The 26,131-nt window shown below is 39.4% G+C and overlaps 1 protein-coding gene across 2 annotated transcripts in view; it reads right to left on the bottom strand.

Annotated features, from left to right (window-relative positions):
- The window catches only part of SNX29 (sorting nexin 29), a 451,127-nt gene that overhangs the window by 417,744 nt on the left and 7,252 nt on the right, over nt 1-26,131 (bottom strand). For both annotated transcript variants that reach the window (XM_084640531.1, XM_084640532.1), the window contains exons 2-5: nt 18,407-18,471; nt 16,888-16,940; nt 12,799-12,923; nt 3,322-3,502 (exon numbers count right to left, since the gene is read on the bottom strand). In XM_084640531.1, coding sequence (XP_084496657.1) covers nt 3,322-3,502; nt 12,799-12,923; nt 16,888-16,940; nt 18,407-18,471 — 424 coding nt within the window. The remainder of the gene's footprint in view (nt 1-3,321; nt 3,503-12,798; nt 12,924-16,887; nt 16,941-18,406; nt 18,472-26,131) is intronic.

The following is a 26,131-nucleotide window of genomic DNA, read 5'->3' as shown; positions in this document are numbered from 1 at the left end:
TTGGTTTTTGCTGCTGCACGTTAACAGGAAAACCGCAGCACTAAATGGCCAACTCAACAGGCTTTGCTTGGTATGGGAAAGGAGGGGGCTGCTGTTATGAAGGTTGCAGAAGCCGAAAGACTATGACTTACCATGGCCGCCTGCAAGCCAAATTCTGTTGCCCGACCCTGCGTGTGTGATTTCTAACACCAAAGCCGCAGGCACTCAGTATAAGATGCAAAATGCGACCTTGTATCGAAATCACATGTGCTATGCAATGTGAATAGTGTTCACCGTGAAAGAGTATAGCCATTGTTCTGTAAAATGTATCTTATTAAATACTTCATTCCCTTTTTTTTCCTCCAGCAGCTGCAAATGTTTCAAGCATCCCTCCTCTGTCCCAAAGGCTATCTCAAATAAGGCGGTGAAAAAAACGCACGCGCGCTGACATGTTCTCTGAGCTCATGCAGTCGTCCGGCACTGACAGAGCTGTGTGGAGGGACACAACAGCAGAGTACAGGACAGTGGCCGATGAACATGAGGAGAGGTGGTGGCAGAAAGATCAGAGGAGGCATGAGGCAACGCTGGGGCTACTGCGGGATCAAACGGACATGCTCCGGCATCTGGTGGAGGTTCATGAACGGCAGCAGGATCACAGACCACCACTGCAGCCCCTACTTAACTGCCCTCCGAGCTCCCCAAGTTCCATACCCTCCTCACCCAGACGCAAGAACGCGGGGGCGGGCGGGGAGCCTACGGGCACCCAACCACCCCACCCCAGTGGACTGCCCAAGCAACAGAAGGCTGGCTTTCAGCAAGTTTTAAAGTGGCCTTTTCCTTCCCTCCTCCCCTACCCCACCCGGGCTACCTTCTGAGTTATCTCCCTGTTTTTATAATCAATTAATAAAGAATACATGTTTTTTAAATGATAGTGACTTTATTTCCTTTGCAAGCAAGCTGTGATCAAAGGGGGGAGGGCGGGTGACTTGCAGGGAATTTAGAGGCAACCAAGGGGGCGGGTTTTCATCAAGGAGGAGCACACAACAAGCAACAATAACAAAGGGAATACTGGTTTCGCCGAGGTCTGAGAGAGTCTGTAAACTGTGCCAGCGACCCTTTAAATGTCCAAATGCACACTCTACCACCATTCTGCACTTGCTCAGCCTATAGTTGAACAGCTCCTTACTACTGTCCAGGCTGCCTGTGTACGGCTTCATGAGCCAGGGCGTTAACGGGTAGGCTGGGTCCCCAAGGATAATTATTGGCATTTCAACATCCCCAACAGTTATTTTCTGGTCTGGGAAGTAAATCCCTTCCTGCAGCCGTTTAAACAGACCAAAGTTCCTGAAGACGCGAGTGTCATGAACCTTTCCCAGCCATCCCACGTTGATGTTGGTGAAACGACCCTTGTGATCCACCAGTGCTTGCAGCACCATTGAAAAGTACCCCTTGCAGTTTATGTACTGGCTGCTCTGGTGGTCCGGTCCCAAGATAGGGATATGCGTTCGGTCTATAGCCCCACCACACTTAGGGAATCCCACTGCAGCAAAGCCATCCACTATGACCTGCACATTTCCAAGAGTCACTACCTTTGATAGCAGCAGCTCAGTGATTGTGCTGGCTACTTGCATTACAGCAACCCCCACAGTAGATTTGCCCACTCCAAATTGATTCCCGACTGACCGGTAGCTGTCTGGCATTGCAAGCTTCCACAGGTCTATTGCCACTCGCTTGTGAACTGTGAGGGCTGCTCTCATCTTGGTATTCTTGCACTTCAGGGCATGGGAAAGCAAGTCACAAAGTTCCATGAAAGTGCCCTTATGCATGCAAAAGTTTCAGAGCCACTGGGAATCATCCCAGACCTGCAACACTATGAGGTCCCACCACTCTGTGCTTATTTCCTGGGCCCAGAATAGGCTTTCCATGGCATGAGCCTGCCCCATTAACACCATGATCTCCAAATTGCGGGGGAACCCGGTTTTAGAGAAAAGTGCGTTCATGTCCTCATCACCATGCTTCCATCACCTCCTTGCCTGGTTTTTCAGGTGCTGGTTCTACATACACTGCACGATAATGCGCGAGGTGTTTACAATGATCATAACTGCTGTGGTGAGCTGAACAGGCTCCACACTTGCTGTGCTATGGCGTCTGCTCCTGCTCAGGCAAACCAAGGAAAAGGGCGCAAAACGATTGTTTGCCGTTGCTCTGATGGAGGGAGGGGCGACCGACAATATGGTTTACAGGGTTGGCTTACAGGGAATTAAAATCAATAAAGGGGGTGGCTTTGCGAGAAACAGAATGGCCCCCTCAAGGATAGAACTCAAAACTGGGTTTAGCAGGCCGCTGATTTCACGGAGGGCGGGAGGGAGGAGAAAATGAATACAAAACAAATCTGGTCTATTTCTTGTTTTGATCCACTTCATCTATCTTTATACATCATGCTGGCAGCAGACTATGCAGTATGAGCGCTAGCCGTTGTCATCACCTGGGTGCTCGGCAGAAGACAGTGCAGTATGACTGCTGGCCATCGTCTTCTGCTGGCTTCAGATTAAAAGTCAGTGCACTAGGACTGCCAGTAGGACTGAATTGCCATGAGACGAAACTTAAAAGGGAAATGACCTGGCTGAGTCACTCCCATATTTGCCCAGGTGCCACTGACCTCATCGAGGTCGGTTAAAAGAGCACCCTGGACTACGTCAACGATGGCTACTAGTCATACTGCACTGTCTGCTGCCAAAAGGCAATAAACTGCTGCTGTGTAGCAATGCAGTAACACGTCTGCCAGCACCCAGAAGACATACGGTGATGGTGAGCTGAGCGGGCTCCATGCTTGCCGTGGTATGGCGTCTGCACACTTACTCAAGAAACAAGGCGCAAAAGGATTGTCTGCCCTTGGTTTCACGGAGGGAGGGAGGGAGGGAAGGGGGGCCTGATGATATGTACCCAGAACCACCCGTGACACTGTTTTAGCCCCATCAGGCATTGGGATTTCTACCCAGAATTCAAATGGGCAGCGGAGACTGCGGGAACTGTGGGATAGCTACCCACAGTGCAACGCTCCGGAAGTCGACGGTTGCCTCGGTACTGTGGACACACTCTGCCGACTACGTGCACTTAGAGCATTTGTGTGGAGGGAGACACAATCAACTGTATAAAAATGTTTTCTACAAAACCAACTTCTATGAATTCGACCTAATTTCATAGTGTAGACAAGGCCTAAGTGGTTTAACTAAAATAAAATGGACTACTTCATCTACTACTAGTTTCAGACGTTTTTAAATGCCAGTGCTTAGTCTGCAATTGCATGCATTCCTCCATTATTAAGTCATAAAATACAGTTACCTAAGTCGATTTTTATCTGCAAGCAGCATATGGACATATCTTTCCAGAGAATGTTCATTTAATGCACAGCGTAGCCAGGCACGGCCTCTGCCAATATCTGTGGTAATAGTCCTCAGAGAGTAGAAGCGCTGTAGTTCATGTTTATTCAAAACTTCTCTTACGTAGTACCAAAACACTGGCTCTGCAAGATATATTAAGATACAAAAACACACTTAACTCATATGTCTGGTCTATTTTCCTCTCTCCCTATCACAAAGTCATTAAAGAGAATACCATGTATATCATTTCTATTCTTACCTCCACATTTTTATGCCAGTTTTTTCAAATATCATTCTAAAGCCAATATAATTACTATTTCATACTTAAGCACACACAATAAACGGTTTCCTATCTATAGGACATGCTATTTTACTAAAACAATACAATTACCTGCTTATGACCTTGAACATAGATGAATCATTTCCCAGCTTGTTGTAACCCTTCAATTTAGTAGCTTGGTTACTTCTACAGAATTTCTCTGAAGCTATTCACTGTAGATATTTGTAATAAGAATTATCCTTGCAGGATTCCACCTTCACTACTAAATCTAACACTAACACTAACACACACACAAAAAAAGGTCATCCAAATTTACCATTTCATTTATAACAGCAAGGCCAAAATTTCATTTGGGGATGCATACTGCTATCGTTTTTAAAAACACACCTGTGCTCCAGGATTGATAAATTTGTAACTGGTGTAAGATAACTTAAGTTTGCTGGCAACAAATTCTACTTATTATTAAAAACCTCCCATCAAATTACCGTATTGCAGTTAACTACCATTCTACTCTATATAGGTTCTTATACCATGCTCAGCACTGACATCTGACCATTTTCCAGTAGTGCATTAAGCAATATGATTAACACTTGTCCTGTATTTGTTCTCTCATCCTCTCCCTAAGGGAGAAGTGGAGTGGGGGGGGGTTGTTTTTGTGGAGTGGGGGACCAAGAGGGGGTAGAATTTGGTTTGTTTTTTTAAATATGCATGTTGCTATATGTTTATGCTAGAGAAGACAAGGTAAAATAAATGTGCCTTGTACTTGATGTGGAAGATGGTGCAGATTGTGATGGTCATTACTTCCTGGAGGAGTTAATCCCACAGTCTTGAACTGGCCCCCAAGAAAGTTCTGAATTAGAGGTAATGACAATACACATGTCAATAACAGCACACATGTGTACAATAAAACACTTTTATCTCACCACATTTTTCAATTAAACTCAAGATGATCTCGGGATACTTTTATGCCAGGTCACATCCCCCCACTTCACTGGGAAGAAAGGATCAGCCATATATTAGCTTATTCCTTGCCATTAAAACAATATTTTTAACAAGTTACATGCAGTTTGACAATTACTATTGACCATCAATATTGCATTAAATATATATATTGCTCAAAAACAAACTATACAGCAATATTAGCATTAGAGTTTTGTGAGGACACCAAATGATCACAATTACAGAAGACTGAAAAAGTTCTAAAGGACCTAATAAAGCCAGATAATTGGCAACATAAAAACAGATTAAATTCAAGGCAGGTCAGTGCAAAGAAATGCATGTGGGATAGAACAATTTGAACTACTCCTACACTTGGCTGTTAATTTAGAAGCCATCAACCACACAGGAGAGAGACATAAGCACCCTTGTTGACAGCTCAATGAAAACCTCTGCTCAATGTAAAATGGTAGTCAAAAACCAAATAAGATTTAGGTTTTTATTAAGAAAAGGATAGTGAAACCTCATACTGCCATTACATAAATTGACGGTAAACCCTCACCTTGAGCACTGTGCTCAGTTCTGGCCATCCCATCTCTCAAAGGATACGACAGAAATATAGAAGGTTCAAAGAAAGGCAACAAAAAACCAGAGAAGGCATACAATCTTTTCTCATGTTGGAATTTTTTGAACACCTCAATCCTATCACACCTTATTTGTCTTCTCTAAATTAAATAAGCTTGGTTGTTTAATGCAATTAATAGTATAAGAAAGGTCAGGCAGGCAGTCCTAGTTTCTCCCTGCTAATATAAAAACTTTGCAGATGTTCACGCTTTTGAATAGAGGTTGCATGCTGAGAGGTACAGTTATTGTTGGAGCTGTAGGTGGGGTTAACTGCTTTTTTAGGTTTATTTCCTTCTAATCTGTTAAAAGGAACCTGAAGTATTAAATTGGCACCTTTTTAATATATTTTTAGAAACCTAAATACAGGAATGAATAAAAATAGAACCATATAACCTTGTGCAACTCAGTACCACAAGATATTATTGAAAAAAATTAGGGGAAAAAATTGAAGTGTGAACAAGGAAATCGGCAGTTCCGTTAAATGATATGAAAACTTGTAAGAGATAGGAAACCTCATGCTTCAGAGACCTATCAACCACATATCCCTGGGGTTATAAAGAAACTTCCCCCATGGGCATGTTTATCACAAACATTTCTATTTGGGGGGTTTGTACATTGCTGTGAAACATAGAATACTGGACAAGATGGACCACTGGTTTGATCCAGTATGGCAATTCCCATTGTCCCATGTTCCTTTACACACGGATCCTACACATGGACTAAATTTAACAATTAAAATGGAACGACTCACATGTGCAAAATTAAACATGTGCTTACCATGAATTAGGGCCTTATACAATAAACTAACATGGAAAAGATAAAGAGGTCCACACTATATGTGTGGAAGCTTTATTACTATTTCTGTAGCTCTGGTCTGGCTTGCATTTATTTGGATCTCTCCATTTCAAAACAGTTTAACTGGCATATCTAAGAAAAGAAAAGATTCCTTAAAATAAGATACATCAGTAGCAAAACTACCACGATTTATTTCTTTTATGAAGAGAGTCTCTTATGATTGTTTATGAAAACATGCATTAATTTGTGTTTCAGTAAGACAGAAACTGAAGGAGGAAGTGAAAATGTTACTGGAATGGAAAAACTAGTGGATTTCCCCTTCTGCTCAAAGCTAACACTCCCACTGTTTCCTGGCACTCTGCTTACTGACAGCAATCAAGGCTTTCTGAAAAGGATGGAATTTGGGGCATCAACAGTTAATATTCAAAATTTATCTAATATAAATTAAATACTAGCACTACATACTGCTGTCTGGTATGAACTTAATGATATAAGGTGGGATTTTCAAAAGCACTAAGTCACTGATTAATTGGGAGCAGACACAGAGAGCTTTTGAAAAATCCCACCTCTCAGGTTTACAATACGTACTATTTCCCAGTCTGACAATCGCATACAAAAATAATAATCAGGAAGATGACCTACTCTGCATTCAGTGTATCCTGCATAATGTGAGGCAAAATACTGATATTATACAAGTTACTCAAATATTCACCCAATTTACACAAAATAAAGTTTACATAAATTATACATTCAGTTTTGCTCTATTTGTTTATAGGCTCAATAAAGCTCCCATATATTATACATTACTCAACTGTGTATTACAAGATTATAATGCCATCCTGAAGTGCTTTATTGGGCAAGGATAAACTAATTTTGAAGTCTGGTTTCAGAAAGTAGAAACCTATGGCTTTTTGACTGGGAGAAGGGGAAAAGCCCAAAGTTCACAACTTAGGCATTGTAACTATCTTGTACTTAAATATTTGCCTTGTAATTAGTTGGAACATGTTTGTAAAAAATGTATAGCATTTTTCACATTAAGTGGCATTGTACAATATTTTGACATTGCCTTTTCTGTGCTATCTGAACAGATTTTTTTAATTTCTTATTTATTCACAACCAAGCAGGTGCAAAATTTTGCTGTTTTTAATTGATCGTTTGATTAGATACTAATATTTGAATTCCTCTCCCCCCCACTGATATAAATTAATCATTCTTTTTATAAACATATACAGAAAATGATGATGGTTATCACAGAAGTTTTCTGCATTATGAATCATAAGACACAGTAGGGAGGGTAATCACTGCCAATAATAAAATAAGATGGCATGCTGTAAAGAAGAAAAAATGTTTAAGAATATAAGAATGGCACTCTTGAGGGAATCCTGCAATGAAAAATTAAAAATTCTGCACGCAATATTTTAAAATTCTGCAAAATAATGCATATTTTATTTGTCAAAATAACACTATATAATTGCACAAGTTTCAATTATTTTGGTAATTTATTTCAAAATACCTGTCAGCAACTGTGTCTGTAACAATAAAGATAACAAAAATTCCCCCAGGAGTAGAGAGTTAAAGAAACCCCTATGACAACACAGTTCCTGTTTCTCTGCCCCCTCCCACCCAGAGCCAAGCCAGGGGTACCAGACACCCATACCTTCCCCCCACAGAGCTCAGCCGTGGGGCATCCCTCAGCCCAGATATCCACAACCCCAGAGCCCAACTGCGGGCACCCACGCACCCAAAGACCCGCAATCTCCCCCTCCTCAGAGCCCAGTTGTAGGTCACCCCCAAACCTCCTCCCCACAGTGCCCAGAGATCCAGAGGGAGAAACTGCGTAATGCTGGGTCACAGGCTTGTACTGAGATTCCTGAACACCACCTCCTTCCTTCAGAGTGTGCTGGGAACTGTAGCTGCTGGGAACCCTCCAGCTCCTCCTCCCTCTCCCCCTAGTAGTGCCTTCCATTTGAAAGCTAGAAAGCTGGGCTCTGCTGGATCCAGCAACCCCTAGTGGCAGCCAGCAGGGAAAAAGATGCAAAAAAATTGCAGTGCCAATTCTGCAGGGAAAAAGAAATTCTGCGCAGAACAGTAATTCTGTGCAAATTCTGCATTGCGCAGTGGCGCAGAATTCCCCAGAAGTAGAATGGCCATACTGGGTCAGACCAATGGTCCATCTAGCCCAGTATCCTCTCTTCCGACAGTGGCCAATGCCAGGTGCTTCAGAGGGAATAGGCAATCATTGAGTGATCCATCCCCAGTGATCCACTCCCAGCCTCTGGCAGTCAGAGGCTAGGGACATCCACAGCATGGGGTTGCATTCCTGACCATCCTGGCTAATAGCCATTAATGGACCTATCCTCCATTAACTTATCGAGTTCTTTTTTTAACCAAATTATAGTTTTGGTCTTCACAACATATCCTGGCAATGAGTTCCACAAGCTGACTGTGCGCTGTGTGAAGAAGTACTTCCTTTTGTTTTCAACCAGCTGCCTACTAATTTCATTGGGTGACCCTTGGTTTTTGTGTTATGTGAAAGGATAAACAACACTTCATTAGTCACTTTCTCCACATCATTCATGGTTTACAGGCATAAGTTGTTTGTATTTTCAAGTTATAGTCCCTAGGTCTGTCACTGGCTCTTCAAATGATTTTAAGAAAGCCACTCAACTTCTGTGCCATGGTTTACCATCTATAAAATAGATTATGCAGCTTTCAAGAATGGGTCCCTGGGTTATGATTTATTAGTATAATCCTGGGGCAGCCGAGGTAATGGAACAATCTATACCAGTATATTATACCTGAACGACATAGGGGGAAATGATGCAACAAAGAAAGGTAAAACACACAGGCACAAGAGTACCACTAACAAGGGGCAAGAGCAGAAGAGTTCTAATGAGCAGGGAGAAGAGAGAAACCGTCACCTAACCTCTGCTTCTGTTAAGACCATTCTGTTAACAGAAGTGTAATAGGGGTACAGGAAAGAGGAGGAATTCTCTCCAAATATTTTCAATCTTCTCAAAATACTCTTCTACCCATTTTTCAAACAAACCCTACAGGGAGTGCAGACCCTTTATGCTAAAGGACTCTAACAGATACCAGAATGAAGTCCTGTATTGTTATTTCAATCCAAGAGAACACAAGAATAAAGGAACATCAAACTAGAGATAGAGTTGCGACACTACTGAGGAAGAAGGGACCTGTAACAATTGCACATGCCTTTCAGGACTACATATTGCTACAGCCATGAAAACCACATTCACTCTCAAAGAGTAAAAATGTTTTTTTCAGAATCTTGCTTACAAAAAACAAAGATATAATATTTTATATGAATTTTTAAGTACCACAGGATTTTTAAAGATCCACTCAAAAAGGCTGCTCTTTTTCAAAGCGTATCTTTGGTAAAATACTCAGTTTGTAGTTAATATGAATAAAAATAAAACAGAATATTAAAATATCAGCACTGATATAAAAAGCAGCACTGTAGATGATTTATAGCCATTCTGGATCACATTTTGTCATAAAATTTGCGTCCATTAAGTTCAGCTGAGTTGTCTAACTTTTTTACTGCCAAAGATTGCTGCTATAGCCACATTTATGCAGCAGAAATGTAGCATTCAGACATATTAATCACAGCGTTCATCTATTCCTTTGTGTTATTGCCACCCTGAATACAAACCAGGTCAGAATCATTTTCCTGGAAGTAGTAACAGTATTAAATTACATTTGTACCTGTTTTGGAGATGCACAATCATTCAGAAAATTAAGTTTACTTGCAAATAGTCACAGACATATTGATAATATGTTCTCTTCAGTAACTATTCGGTGTTGTTAAATTTGCCTGCTGTACCACATCCACGTTCTCACTCTTGACTGAGCTTCCACATGTTACTCATTATTATGGTTTTCTATGCAGCCAAAAAAAGATAGATACTTTCCCTCCTCTCCTCTGAGTAGAAAAATAATCTCATATTACTGACAGGCAGCCAAGTAAAACGCTTTTTTTTTTAAAACGGTTATATGAGCACACGGAAGCTTGGGAACAATTTCGCTGACCTAGGTAATGTGGATGGATATCTCAGAATTTTAAGATTAAGAAAGTTCAAAGATGGACCAAGGAACCTCACAAGCTTCTGATTTTACCACCAACCATGCACTGAGCACTGGAGCGTAATAGTTAGGACCCTACTAAATTCATGGTCCACTTTGCTCAATGTCACAGTCATAGGATTTTAAACATCATAAATTTCATGATTTCAGCCATTTAAACCTGAAATTTCACGGTGCTGTAATTGTAGGGGTCCTGACCCAAAAAGGAGTTGTAAGGGGGGGAGATGTCACAAGGTTATTGTATGGGAGGTTGCAGTACTGCTATCCTTACTTCTGTGCTGCTGGCGGCGCTGCCTTCAGAGCTGAGCAGCTGGAGAGTGGAGGCTGCTGGCCAGGAGCTCAGCTCTGAAGGCAGTGCCATTCCAGCAGCAGCGCAGAAGTAAGGGTGGCATCGTATGGTATTCCCACCCTTATTTCTGCGTTGCTGCGGGTGGGGAGCTGCTTTCAGAGCTGGCCACCCAGCCAACAGCCGTTGCTCTCCAGCTGCGCAGTTCTGAAGTCAGCGCAGAAAGATGGCAATACCGTGTCCTCCCCCCCACACCCAATAACCTTGTGATCCCCCCACACCTCTCTTTTGGGTCAGGACCCCCAGTTTGAGAGACGCTGGTCTCCCCAGTGAAATTTATACAGTATAGGGTAAAAGCCCACAAAAGACCAGATTTCATGGTCCGTGATGCGTTTTTCATGGCCGCAAATTTGGTAGGGCCCCAATAATAGTGAGGAATATAGGAATGCATTTAAATGGCAAAGTATTGAGATCACCAGGAGCAGTAATAGGTAATGGTAGAATACAAGATCTTGGATTAGGAGAGGGCAGAACAGCTGCTGAACAAATGGATGAGACTGTAAATTGGAGGCTGGGGAGGCTATCCACTGAAGAAACTACCAATGACCAACAAGAACAAAAACCGCATTAACTAAACGATGAGAAAAAAATAAGATTAAACTACAAGTTCTTATTGCAGTTAACTGTATTTGTAATATGCCACATAACAGTATTATGGAAACTGTAGGTGGAGGTCACAGTAAGTATAATAAATTCCACCATATAGAAGGATTAAATGTCAAAGTATATTACTTTAACATTTGTTATAGTTGAGTGATTTTCAGAAGCCTGAAGATTATGGTCCCTTATAATTAAGGCTACGTTTTAGTCACAGGTATTTTTAGTAAAAGACACGGACAGTAAACAAAAATTCCCGCCGTGACGTATCCATGACTTCTACTGTATACCCCTGACTAAAACTTGGGTACTCTGGGGCAGGGGGAGGCCCAGGGAAGCTACGCAGGTGTTCTGGAGCAGGGGTACGTGGCTCAGGACCCCAGCTGCTGCTCGGAGAGGCTGACGGGCTCCCTACTGGGCTCTGCACGGCTCCCAGAAGCGGCTGTCTCTGCAGCCCCTAGACAGAGACGTGAACGGGGGGGGTGTGGCTCCACACGCTGCCCCCGCCCCGAGCACCCGCTCTACAGCTCCCATTGGCTGGGAACCACGGCCAATGGGAGCTGCGGGGACGGTGCCTATAGGCGGAGGCATTGCGCAGAGCGGTCTGGCCGTGCATCCACCTAGGAACATGTTGCAGCTTCCGGGGAGCTCCCCCAACGTAAGCACCAACCAGAGCCCTCACCCTGTCCCACACGGCAACTCCATGCTGATGGATGTTGTGGCCCGAGATTGCCCCAGCAGCAGTCAGTGCAGCTGGCCCAGGGGCTGCCCGAACTGCTCAGGTGGCCCCCGGGCTAATCACACTGGCCCCTGCAGAACTCACGGAGGTCCCGGAAAGTCACAGAATCTGTGACTTCCATGACAGACTCGCAGCCTTACTTATAATACCTTAAAACTGTTATCTCTTAGATGAGGAAGGGAAGACAAACAGACCACTGGAGGCCAAGCAAAGGAGACATCATGAAGCTGAACTTTTTAAACACAAAGTGTGGATAAATAAACATGGGGGAGTGAAGAGAAGAGGAGCAGAAAGGAAACAGAGCCCAACACAAAAGCAAAGTGTTCACTAAAAAAAGAAAGTATTTTGACCACAAAAATAAAAAACGGTAGATAAAACTCTACCCAATACAAGCAGCATAAGTTTTGCTTTTAAAATTCCTATCAAGACTTACTATCTCATGCCCACTGCCATAAATTTTGAAAATTAAAAACAGAATAAAATAGGGTTAATAATGGAACAATACCATTACAAAAGCAACATTACAATTATATAATGTTTAGCAATATCAACTGTTACCAAATAGAAGTGCCTTGGAAAGTTCTTATCATAGAATTGTATGGACTGAGGACTCCTGAAAGTAGCATAAGAAATTTTGGGCTAAAACTGCTGTGAAAATGAAACTAAACTGTGAAAAAAAAGTCAGAGAGTTTATACTGCTATTTATAATCACTTTAAGAAAATAAATTCCAGCATATACTAAACTAGTATTAACAGCATCTTGGATTTTTAAACCCATTTTTAGATATTCAAATATTAAACACTCTTCAACATAAATATGTACAACATACTACATAAGAGTGAATTAACAAGCATCTTTATTTTGTAATGAGAGTTCAGTTAAGTACATTAAAAATAGCTTAGAGCCTGGTTTGTTTTCTTAAACCCAAAAACGAGAGGTTAGGTCGATTGCTTACACATAACAAGGATAGTATTTTGACATTTTTCAATAGGTCAGTTTGGAACAGTGCACTACCTGTTTCTGTTTTGCTGGAGAAACCTGCCGCCTGTTTGATTGCTGCTGCTGTTAATGCTAATCCTCGGCTCCTCTTCAAACCATGCTGTAGTACAGCTTCAAACTGAGCACACAGGCAAGTAACTCTGCAACACAATACATGATTAATTAATTAAAGACAATCTGAAAAGAATAAAAACAATCAATTATGTTTAGATTCAGTGGATTTAGACATCTGGAATAAATGCAGAATGTGCAGGTACATGCAGTTCCCTTATACATCAGACGCCAGGGGGCTTCAGCAGGGCTAAGGTTACAGTCCCCCTTGCCCAGGGCAGTAGAGCTTGGGCGGGCTCAGGCTTGGGTACCCCCTCTGGGGGTCGTGCAGTGATTTCTGTTGTCAGAAGGGGGTCGCAGTGCATTGAAGTTTGAGAACCGCTGATTTACGGTAATCTCTTTATTATGTGAAAGCTCTATAAACCTATTCATATCCACTAGGTTACAGTAACTATACAGAGCCACAGGAAACTGCTTGTTACAAAAAGTTAACAGTCAATTTAGAAATTGATCTTTACATGTTGGAGTGTTTTTTAGATCCCATTCATTTCAGCTCCTCTGTACATAATACAATTATATTTTAAACAGATAAAGTTCAAAATTTACAACTATTTGATGATTTGCTGGAATATGCTGACAATGTGCATATACAAGTTCTAGGCAATTTTACCTGTTTGTTAGTGACACTTTTGCTGTTTTTCAGATGTATTGTAATACATCATACGCAAAGCTTATTTTCATTTGTGCAACTGGAACAGCGTCAAACCCACGACACATGAAAAAGCTCAATTTTGATGACAAAAAGCAAGCTACACAAAACTTGTCAGAGTAACATGCATATACCTTCACTTATGTCTACACCTTGATAGCGGCTGAAATTTTAGATTTCAAGTTTTCTGTAATTATCTTAAAAACTTAAATTATTCAACACAATCTGCACTGCAAACCTGACTAAGAAAATGATAACATAAAAATGTATATTGATGCTCCTCAACCATTTTAGGCATTGTAAAATGAAGCAAAATCTGCCTAGAAAGTAATTTAGACTTTTTTAAAAAATTTATGTCAACCTTACTACTTGGTATTTTAGTAAATTTAACTTATTTTTTAAAATTAAGCCATAGTCCACTGTACTCCTTTTCTGAATATGTCATAACAAATACACCAAAAGCTTTGTTATCTGGCATGTTGGGGGACTGGGAGGTGCCAGTAAGTCAAAAATTCCGGTTGACTAAAAGGGAGGGAGTTTGGGTGCATGAAGAAGCTTAGGGCTGGGGCGCAGGAGGGGCTGTGGGCTCTGGGAGAGAGTTTGGGTATGGGAGGGGGCTCGGGGAAGGGGGGTGGAGTGCGTGAGGGGTTTTGGCGTACCAGATCCGGGCAGCGCTCACCTCGGGCAGCTCCCTGCAAGCAGCAACATGTCCGGAGAGGCACAGCCAGGTGGCTCTGCGCACTGCCTCCACCCGCAGGCACCGCCTTGCAGCTCGCATTGGCCAAGGTCAACGCTCCTAGGTGGAGGAGCGGCCAGGCAGCACTGCACGCTGCCTCCACCCGCAGGCGCCATCACCGCAGCTTCCTTTGGCCATGGTCCCCAGCCAATGGGAGCTGCAGAGTCAGTATTGGGGTGGGGTGGGATGGGATGGGGGCAGTGCATGGAGCCCCTGTGGCCGTTCCTCCACCTAGGAGCACTGACCATGGCCAATGGGAGCTGGGGGGTGAATATTACTATGAGAAACTGAATTATGTCTCCCAAAATGAAATGGAAACATTTTTCATGCTGGAGTAATAAATTCTTATAGCAATCTATAGAAAAAGCAAAATTATATGAAAAATAATAGCCACTGGAAACTAAAAGTGTTTCAGTCATGTGTATTTTGTGTGTAGATAACAGATACTATCACCATGATGCATGTGATATAAGAATCTAAACAGAACAAACCAACAACAAAATGGCCCTTTGTTTACTGGACACTGGAGAACTGTGAACAATTAAAAAATCCAGCTATAAAAAAAGATGAAAGAACATCACTGAAATTAGTATATCTCGTAAAATTTGCAACCCACATAAGGCCTGGGCTACACTTCAGACTTAAGGTGACATAAGGCAGCTTATGTCGACCTAACTCCGTCAGTGTCTACATTACAATGGTACTCCCGCTGATGTAAGTCACCCACTTCATCAAATTAATAAAACTCACCTCCGCGAAAGGTGTAGCACTTAGATTGATGTAGTTAGACTGATGCAGTGTCCATGTAGACTCTGCATTACTTACATTGTTTGTTGGCTGTCAGCCAGGCGCCAAGCTCACAATTGGAACCCTCCACCCCGCAACCCCAGGGCTGACAGCCAGAGCCAGAGACAAAATTTGAAATAGCAGCAGCCAATAAACTGACCAGAATGTCTATTTCACTGCTGGTAGGCAGTCAGCCCTGTGGGCCTGGGGGTTCCAGCTGTGAAATAGACAGCTGTGAGCCCTACACTCTGACTGTCAGTTGGTACAAGCACACCTGATGAGAACGTGCACCACTGGCAGAAGGAGGGCAGTGTGGACACCAACAGCAAATGTAATTGCTGACGTGGCTGTAGGTCAACCTAATTTCAGTCAACCTAATTTTGTAGAGTAAATAAGCCCTAAGTGTGACTTATTCTCTCCTCCAAAAATATTCTCAACCATTGAGCATAGCTCCAAATCACACTGGAAAAATATGTGATCAGAAATCTCTACATGTAAAATTTTCACTTCCTGTTTAATTAAGACTTAAGCTGCCTAACTACAGCCAAATAACACGACTGAGCAAGATGAGCATTCTGCCTGATTCAAGAGACATTTATGAGTAAACCATGTCATTTTTTGGCTTAGCATTAGGCTTTTTAAATCCCAAATGTCCATGCTTGTCAACATATCAATCCTAAAAGGAATACCCAAACTTCTAATTCTTGACAAATTGTTTCAGAAATAGAGCAATGTTGCAAAAAGTAGTAGTTTGGATCAGAAGTTTTTGCTCTGAATCTGGAAATAACTACTTCTATTTTAACATTACAGTTCACACTCAGGAAGACAGTCCCTGCCTCTAGAAGCTTTCACAGTAAGACAAGCAACATACAAAGGGTGGGGGAGAGATATAATATACACAATAAAAAAAAGAATTAACAATTCACAGTTGCCATTTTAATTCACTTTCTATGGGGAAAAAAATCTAGGTAAGCAGTGTAGTTTATAAGAAACTGGTCAATGGATGACAAACTACCTTGAAAAGGCAGCTGAGTGAATAAGGAAGAAGTAGCTGCCATTTCCACCTCTAGTCTAGGTACTTTTCTCCAAAGGCAGCTTAACTAAGTTCAAGGTTAGTTTACAGAACTGAAATGGGAGTTGGTTTAAGAATTTAGGACAGGCAGCAGTGGAGTTTAATGTACGTTCTGGTAGACTATCAGAATCTTTCAACTGGTCTCTGCTGGCTTTCACTAAAAAGACAGCAGCCCTAATAATTAGTTACACTATCAACCTGTTACTCAACGCTATAACCTAGTTGACCAACGGGAACCTAAATGACAACAGAAACTAAATGACAATTTTCAATTGGCATTTCTACAATTAAGAGGAGGCAGTTTGTGGCAGGGAGAGAGGATTAGGGAGAAAATGCTTTTTGCAGCTAAAGAACATCGGGAGTAAGAAAAAAAACCTTCGGTTTTCATATGTTCATTTTTAATTGGTTAAAATAGGAAACCCGTAACAGAACAGGGCTAGATTTAAGACATCTATATAAATATTATATAGTCATTTTAAAAACAGAAGTATTGGGGTAACAAATAAAGTTCTTTTTTACTTATATCCAGACTTTGGAATTCAGCATTTTGCCTTAATCCTGCAAACACCTAAGAATCCCCTTTGTCTGGAATATGATTCATGTGCACCAATATGAAGAAGGCAACCAAGAGTTTCTCGTATCAGCAGTTACATAAACAAGCATGTTTTGAAGTGGGCCAAATATCTTTTTATTATATAGCCTATGTAATAATGATATATAAATTTAGACATGCTCCCTAAAGCTTTTTACCTGCTATCAGAATCTGAAGCAATTTCTTTTCTTCCTCCAAATCGGATTTGACACTGTAATGAATAAGTTTAAATAACACGAGTGTTAAGAAACTGAAAATCCTTAAATGCTCTAATTTTAATTTTTAAAAACAAACCAAAAAAAGATGTTCACTGACTCAGCATAAATAAAGTTCTGTTTTTCACCAAAGAAACATTCTGAAAATACAGACTTTAAAAGTTATTTTAAAATACTTTTAATAAGTCAAGTAACTTCTCTGTTAACTTGTCTGGAGGATCAAGAATCCAAAACCTGTTTCACTAAGATGATGATGGTCTCCATTTCTAAATCCAATTACTAGTTCAGGCTTAAATCTGCACACACTTATTGCTTCCAGGAACAGTATGTACTTCAGTGAGTAGTGCTACGTCTACTCACAGAAGCAAGCACTATATCCAGGATTGCACAGATACTCACAAACAATAATAATTTTGAACTTGGGATGGGGAAGAAAAAGTGCATCATACCTGCATTGTCTCTATTTAACCTTATGGGATAAGAGAGGCAAGCAACATTTGAAATAGAAAAAAAATCAACATATATCTGAACTCAAAGTAAATATGTTACTAATGTATACGGTTTACCACTATCTCCACCACCAGCACACAGTGCATTATCAAACCTTTCTATCTTTTAGCTGCTAAATGAAAATCTGTCATATTTGGCAACCCGGATATCAAAAGCATTGCATGTTCCTAGATTTTTTTATTAATGTAACCAACTTAGAATTTTTTTTATTCTAAACTTCCGAAAACTTCCACACATTTTTTTTAAAGTTATCAGAGATTTCTCAAAAAATTTCCGAGTTAAGCTATTAATTATTTAACTTTTTTGCATATATTTTCTTGTAACACGGTCTCAAGAGTTTTGACATTCAGTTACAGAATTAGGGCAGAATTCTCCACTGGACCACTATGCACAAACATGGATCACAGAAGCAGAACTCCATACAGAACCCCAAACTTCTCTTCACATTCTACCCACAATCCTGCTACATAAGTTGATCGCAATAGTCCCTTCTAGCCTTAAAAATCTACCAAGTTCTGGGTTTATAACTTTTGAGTGAACATAACACCATGTCTACATTGGGCAGGGAGACTGCATTTTTTAACTCTGTAGATAGAATGATGTTAAAATCCTACTGTAGACAGGTAAACTGTAGTTTTAACAGCATCTTAACTGGTCAAGGTAAATCCCAGGCTCCCTGCTAGGGTTTACCTCAACTAGTAAACATGTGTTACAGCTATAACTTGCCTTGTTTGCTCTGCGATTTTAATACATTAGCTAACACACCTTTTTTCCTAGAGAAGTCAAGGCCTGAGAGAACTTCTTAAGAACAGTAAGTTTCCCCCTCCATCTATTGAAGAGGGGAGGGAAGAATAATAGCAGCTCTTGACAGAAACGTCAACTCAGCATTTATATACTGCAGAAAGATTTTTAGAATTGGGGCAAACTTGTATTTATTGTTTTGATTTCTTACCTGTTTAACTGCATCCAGTAGCCGCTCTAGAAGAAATTGTCTTTTGGTGTCATTGTTCTTTGATCCTAAAATTCAACACAGCTCTATTATTTTAACAAAAATATACTAGTCCCAATCTGGAAAACTTTCCTCACATGTACTAGTCATCTCACTGAGGTTAACGGAAGTACTTCTCTGAGTAAGAGGATGCAAGATTAGACCTTTTTGTTTTGTTTTTTTAGATACCCTTTATTTAATATGCAGAAACAATGGTAGATGATCAGTCAGTCTGATTTTAATAAGTTATTCGTTTTGTGGAATCAATAAAAATTACTCTACAGTTCTTAAAATATTAAGAACAGTATTAACATAGTCTTCTCTTGATTAATGCCAATCAGGTAAAGTTAATTAGTAAGCAAGCCACTACACGTAAACATTAATGCACAGGCCACAACATTTAACTTTTTAATCTAAATAATTTCAGTATGCAGTGTCAGCTTTCACACCTTGCTTGGTTGGAAAATCTTTTATAAACATGTCTGGCTGCACATAAAGCTTGCTGTTTAATTAGGCTAAGTCACTGTGCACTGTTAATCTAGTCTTCGCTCAGGTTTTTAAAAGGACTTCCTACACTTATCTGCCACTACTCCTAATATGTCAGACGTTGAGTTATACGTAGTGTTGTTGTAGCTGTACTGGTTCCAGAATGTTAGATAGACAAGGTGGGTGAGGTAATATCTTTTACTGGACCAACTTCCGTTGAGGAGAGAAAGAAGCTTTTAAGCTTACACAGACCTGAAGAAGAGCTTTGTAAGCTCAAAAGCTCATCTCTCTGACCAACGGAAGTTGGTCCAAAAGATATTACTTCACCACCTTATCTCTCTGGGCCCTAAGTTAGACCATTCTGTGCCCACACTTTTCTTCTTCTTGTTGTTCTTCCTCCTCCTCCCTGCAAAGGATATTCAGATTCATATAAAACTCTGACCTCCATATCAGAATTCTACTTGAATAAATTTCCCTCATCACCTAGCAAAACCTATTACCCAGACAACATTGAAGAACTGGAGAAGGTATAAGGGGTGGAAAACATTTCTCTCTTCTTCTTGCAGCCCATCACCCTGGAGCACCTATTACACAATCTCATATGTGTACTATTCCTGCACAAAGCACCTCCAATTTACCCAAGCAGGAGAAGAGATTAAAACTGACCACAATTCATTCCATGGAAGCTGCTCCTCTCCTGCAGATTTCAGAGTAGCAGCTGTGTTAGTCTGAATCCGCAAAAAGAAAAGGAGTACTTGTGTCACCTTAAAGACTAACAAATTTATTTGAGCATAAGCTTTCGTGAGCTACAGCTCACTTCATTGGATGCATGCAGTGGATTTCCACTCCATATGGCTAAATTCAGTGCCTTGCATAATGACAGGTTTCAGAGTAGCAGCAAGAGCTGGACTCCAGAAAACACAGGATGCCTGCACCAGATGTGAATCCAGAGTAAAAAAAAACAAGTATATTTTATTACCTAAATTACTATTATCTAATTATATAAGAGCTCAGTGGTGCTCATTTGGAAACCACTGCCATTTTCCATTATCAATTTACCGAGAGTTAACTTTAGATTTTGAAGTTTGAATCAAGTTGTGCAATCATTTCGAGATTTTTTTTTAAGAACTCTGTGCACATGAAGGTGATACCAGTAGCTCTGGCTAGAGTCAAATTTAGTACAGCTAATTTAGTACACTGTGCAGGCTTCATCAGACAGTGATGCCAATGCACATCAGCCGTGACCTGTATAATCATTATTATTCCAGTCCTAAAAATTTTTATCAGAGATTCCAACTTCGCTGAATTAAGTCATATTGTACTATGGTTTTATTTATATTTTTAGGGAGTAAGTATCTGCAGGTCTAAGTGTGCCACAAATAATCAAAATCACTTACAAATCTGTACAAGAAAAACATGCCAGTGAGAGTACACTCTTAGTAAAATCCAGCCATAATCAAAACCACCAATTAAACACATGCATTCCCCATGTTGCCTCAGACTCATTTCTTCAATATTCCCTTCTCTTTCAAGGTAACAGGGAAAATACAATGAGATGCTTATCTTAAAGTCAGCAGTCCCAGGCTATTTCAGAATGAGAGTTTGTAGGAATTTCACAAGGTAAGCAGCTTTCATTCAAATGGAAACAAGTTTTATAATATTAATTATGTGGAGGAAGGTTTTCTTCAAGGTACAACGCATGTGTCAATTTTCAAATCCATACCACTCTGCCACCATTATATCCATTAACATAAACCTTTGATCACCTAGATACCAAATTGATAGGCAAAACAGAAATTCATAAATACGTAGAACATACCAGATTAAGTTTATCACTGTCGTGCAGACTCTGCTAAAAAACTGAATGGTGTGATACCAGCAAGTCAGCATACAACCATAGTATGGATTTGAAATTAAAGCTGAGTCCACACTACAGTTAAAACTGTATTAGTCTCAACCATGACTGCACACGGCTGTTGCTAATAATTTTCTTGAGAAGTTTAGATGAGGAGTTCGGATGATTCCAACAAGAACAATGTTATAAACTATGGATAGTTTTCAGCAGTTTGATCAGTACAATTTAAAAAAAATTTCTGTTTCATAGTCAGAAAAACTATGATATTGTCATGTTTGACGTGTATATTTTGTAAGAAAAAGGGGTTTACAAAAAGCTAAATTAAAAAAAAAATTCCCCAATAATTTTTAAAATGTATCAGCAACTCACAGTACAAGAGATTCAGAGTGAGACTAGTCAGTCTAGTTTCATTATCCAAGCAGAGTAAAGTGTAAAAAACAAAAAACATTTTTCATCTTTTATAAGATTAGTAGCTAGTAATATTTTTAGAACTATATATTTTACCCTGATTCTCTTGAAAGCAGCATATTAAATGTAATATATAAACACAAAATAGTATTACAAGCCTCAGTTAACTGTTATGATCCTTTAAAGTCCTAATGGGTATACCTCTTGATAAGTCTTTAAAAAACACAACTGAAAGCCAATTTTACCTATATTAAATTTTTCTTCTTTTAAAAAGATTCTAGGGATAGTTGTATGATAACAGTAACATTGTTGTTTTTAGTAGATCAGGCCCTAATTATCTCACTTGAAGTCCTAATTCTCCATTCATAGCAACACAATTGGCTGCTGTGGAGAACAGTGTGATGAGAGGTGGATTAGGACTTCAAGAGAGGAGTCAACAACAGGAATGAATAGCTGACCTTGAAAACAACATGCATACAAGATACGCATGCATAATTACTACTCCCTTCTAATGGAGTCTCACAACTGTATCTGAGGACATAAAGAGGTCCAAAATATTTTTCAAAGATTTCTAGGAGGAATCAGTTAGTTCTGAGGTATTATTGTCTACAGTAGCACCCTAATGTTATTTGCATTGTATTCAGCTCAATTATCTATGCTATTATGAACTGCCTTGATCGTTTGAATGGCTAATTGCCTTATATGAATGAACGCAGGTTTCCTGTATATTCATAGGAAATTGAAGATCAGCTTCAAAGCAACAATATACACTGCTTATTCTTCATACAGGAAAGGTCTTGCTGTGGCAATTGTTATCAAAAGGCTTATCAGCTTGCCAGCAGACTATGAAGAAAAAGCCCAGGCCTGATCCTTTTTATCTCAGGTCTGCTTAAATTTTGACAGGCACAGTCCAAGTAACAAGACTGAGGTCTCCAGGTTTACTCTGGATTTACCCTGGAATTCTAATGGAAGAATCTGAACAAACTCTACACCTGGACTAACTATTGGACTATAACTTTTTTAATTAATTCCATAAAGACTTTTTATAAATCAGCAGCCTCACAGTCTCTGCTATGAAACTGACCTAAGGACTTTTCAAATATCTGTATGTATACTGATCTCTTAAAGACTGCAACTCTCTTCCTTCTTTTTCCTTTTATCATTAAAACCTTAAGTTTTACTTACTAAAGGATTGGCATATGCATGATTATTGGGTAAGATCTAAAACTCATGTTGACTTGGGGATCAGTGTCGGTCCTTTCGGACTGGTGGACCTAAAATATGGTAAATCTGGTTTTCAGTAACCACTCACTGTATTACACTTGGCTATCTAGATAGAGGTCAAGAGCTGGAACAGTTAAAGGGGACTGTATTTGGCTTCTTGGTAACCAGTGTGGTATTACAGAAGTTGCTTTGTTACAGGCGTGGTGAATCTAAAAGAATAAACAACCAGTCTGGTGGACTGTCTGCCCTATTCCTTGTAGTCTGCCCTGGATATAGCATCCTCAGTGTGGCCCATTCAGGCACCCACTCACAAGGGGGTACCAATTAGGAGGTATCTACTGCATTCCATTTCACAATTTACACACAGCTAAAGTTATTGTGATGCCCAGTCATAAAGCTGGATGTCTGAACTGCTCCCATGCAAATTCAAATAGCAGTAAACTTGCAGCACCATATATATTACTAGGTTTTTTCACATTAAATATGTCACACTGGGGGGAAGAAAAGTTATATTTAGATTATTATGTTAAAAAAAGGAAGTCCATGCAGAACTCTAAAAATGACAATGAACATATGAGTTTAAAGAAGCAAAAACTAAGAAAAGCATGAAGGGACTCCTTCCTTTTAAAAGTTATTAGTTTTAAAAAATGAGCTAAAATTAGTTTCAGGTATTGCACCTGCCTCTGAGTTGCCCCCCATTTCTGGTGGTTTTACTTTTCTATTTTTAAAAGGTTTTTACTCTCTGTATTGTATGAGAAAGATCCAAACACACATGAACAGAAACTGACTGATTTTGCAAGTGGAAAAAAAAAGTTTTCAATTAATCCGTATAAGTTACAGTGATCTTAAGAACTATTTGTAGCAACTATAGTTATAATAACTCAGACAGAAGCATGATTTTTAAACTGACTGTGTCCTTTAATTCATCCTAATACACCTAACCACTACATATGCAGAAAATAAGATTAAATTCAGATACGAACAAAGATCAGCTTTTAAAAATTGTATTTGAATTTAGTGTTCAATGGTGCTGCCTTGAATTAGCCATACTACAGAAAGCTTTAGTACCTAGCTCTGTCAATACACCTAATTCTTGTCAGGCCATACTGATACTATTTGAGTGCTCATCCTCTCTTATGCAAAGACAATCACAGCGAAGGCTGTGGTACACAAATAGTGCTTAAAATTAGACTCTTCAGGTTCCTGTTTCCTTGTAACCCAGGTCAGGATTTGAGTCAGTTTCAGGAAGTTAAAGGCAAAAACACTTCTTCGCTGCACTACCCAAGCACATAAAATCATCTTGAATAAGTGACAAGTTAAAGACTTTGTCGGCATTAAGACTAAGTTTACATTAGAAGCATAGTAAATCTGTTGTATCATTTCACCTACAGTGTCTTGTAATGGTAAAAAAAAAAATTAGGCTTGCCAAACCAGACAATTGACCACCTATTATTTGACCAAGATCAAATACTGTCAGATATTCCACCAAGAATGCCCTATGTAGATGACAATCAGAAAGGTAAGTTGCATCATGGTGCCATCTGTTAGCAAGCCTACTTAAATGTATTGATCATTCATTTTCACATATGCTAATGCCAACTGTTTGGAAAAAGGTGAACTAATTGAAAGCTGAGCATCTTAACTGATTGGAATCTCTAGAACAAACAATATATGTCTATATCTGTATCGTTATTTGTATACCTGGCCATCACTGTACATGGCAGTTTACAAAACACATTAAACAAGTTAAAAGACATGATCCCTGCCTCAAAAAGCTTAAATCTAAACTGACTAGACAAATTTACAGAAATTAACTCAGAAAAGAGTGGGGGAGAAAGAGGAGCATTCAGTCATTAAACCTCCTCCCCCAACACAGAGAAAACATGCGCCTATCAAGCATAAGTGCCTTTAAAAAGGACTCTCAGAGTTGCTATGTATTTTATTTCTGTTTAATTTCATTTTACTTTTTCATTGTAACTGTTCAGTCTTGAATAATGTTCACATTTAAATGCTAACCCATTGCTAAAAAGAATAAAAGTAATTATTTCTTTCATTTTTTAAAGATTCATTTCATTGTGTTTCATATTCTTCTGAGTTGAAACAACTCAGTAAGTAACTTGTTTTTTGTAATTAGGCATAAATATCTAAGGCTAACATCTTACGCTTTTGTGTTACTACTCTAAAAATTAATGCTTTAAAATATTTGACCAGTTATTTTTTGACCACTCAAATGCCAACCCTAAAAATATATGTATACTTTATATTACTTTTATTATCCTTTTTAGCAATGGGTTAGCATTTAAATGTGAACATTATTCAAGTCTGAAGTTACAATGAAAAAGTAAAATATTCTAGATAGATAGATTTTAAGGTTGACATTTGAGCAGTCCAAATATACATACACACACACACCCAGAACCTAGTTTAGCCAAAGCCCCCTTTATCAAACCACCTCCACATCTAAAATTAGGTTCTGTCCCCTGATATGAATCATTTATATTGAAGACCCTCCAATTCACCTGAATACATCTCTCTCATTCGGTTAATAAAACTGGGTTCTGTTACACAATAACCTAAGAAATTCCACAGTGTGCAAACTCCAATATGCAAAGTTTGGTAATTACAGTCAGCAAATGTAGTGAATTAGTTATTTGTGTGACAGCCCCTGACAGTTTTAGCTATTCAGTACTGTACATGGCAAGTCCAAAATGCTATAATACTGAATATAGTTCATGTCTATATTAGTTGGGGTTGTCATCTCACCCACAAAAAAATATTCTAGCATGTAAGAGTAGATCATGACTATTAATAAAGTAGATATAAACTTACAGGAAATATCTATCAGGCAGTATTTCATACAAGTATCAGTACAGTTCCACATTCTGTTAAAAGGACATTATCTAAAAAGTCACACCTTAAAATACTCAGTCTGTGTTACTAAGGCAACAGATTAATACAACTAATAAACTTGCCAGTCTAATTAGTTTTTTAACTTTTGTACCATATTTGCATTTCAATTTGAAAAACAGTGGTCGAAGGCAATTCCTGGTTCTCACACACTAACATTTATACTTTTAGAGTTCGTAATTTCATAGAAAAATGATTAAGGACCAAAGTTTTAACTGACTTGTTTAATTCACGCAAATTGTCCTATTCATCTTTTTGTTTTAAGACTAAGATTTTGCACTATTCCTAGTCAAAAATCTTAGTCTTAAAACTAAAGATGAATAAAAAAATTCACATGCATTAAACAAGTCAGTTAAAACTTTTGTCCTTAATCATTTATCTATTATATTATAAACTCTAAAAGTATATGCTAGTGTCTGACAATAAACGATAGTGTCCCAGCCTCAAAAAGGGACATAGTTGAAACAGATTACATTTGAGTTTGCCTAATTCTCTACCTAAAGAGAGATGTGAATATGATGCATACTTTCTCTTTCCTGGGTAGCAGCCGTGGTAGTCTATATCCACAAAAAGAAAAGGAGTACTTGTGGTACCTTAGTGACTAACAAGTTTATTTGAGCATAAGCTTTCGTAAGCTACAGCTCACTTCATCGGATGCATGCAGTGGAAAATACAGTGGGGAGATTTTATATACACAGAGAACATGAAACAATGGGTGTTACCATACACACTGTAACGAGAGTGATCAGGTAAGGTGAGCTATTACCAGTGGGGGGGACAAAAAAACAAAAAACCTTTTGTAGTGATAA

The sequence above is a fragment of the Lepidochelys olivacea genome (genome assembly GCF_965140295.1).
Source record: "Lepidochelys olivacea isolate rLepOli2 genome assembly, chromosome: 10".
Taxonomy (NCBI): Eukaryota; Metazoa; Chordata; order Testudines; family Cheloniidae; genus Lepidochelys; species Lepidochelys olivacea.
The sequence above is the reverse complement of the archived record's forward strand: the minus strand, read 5'-3'. Positions and strand labels throughout refer to the sequence as shown.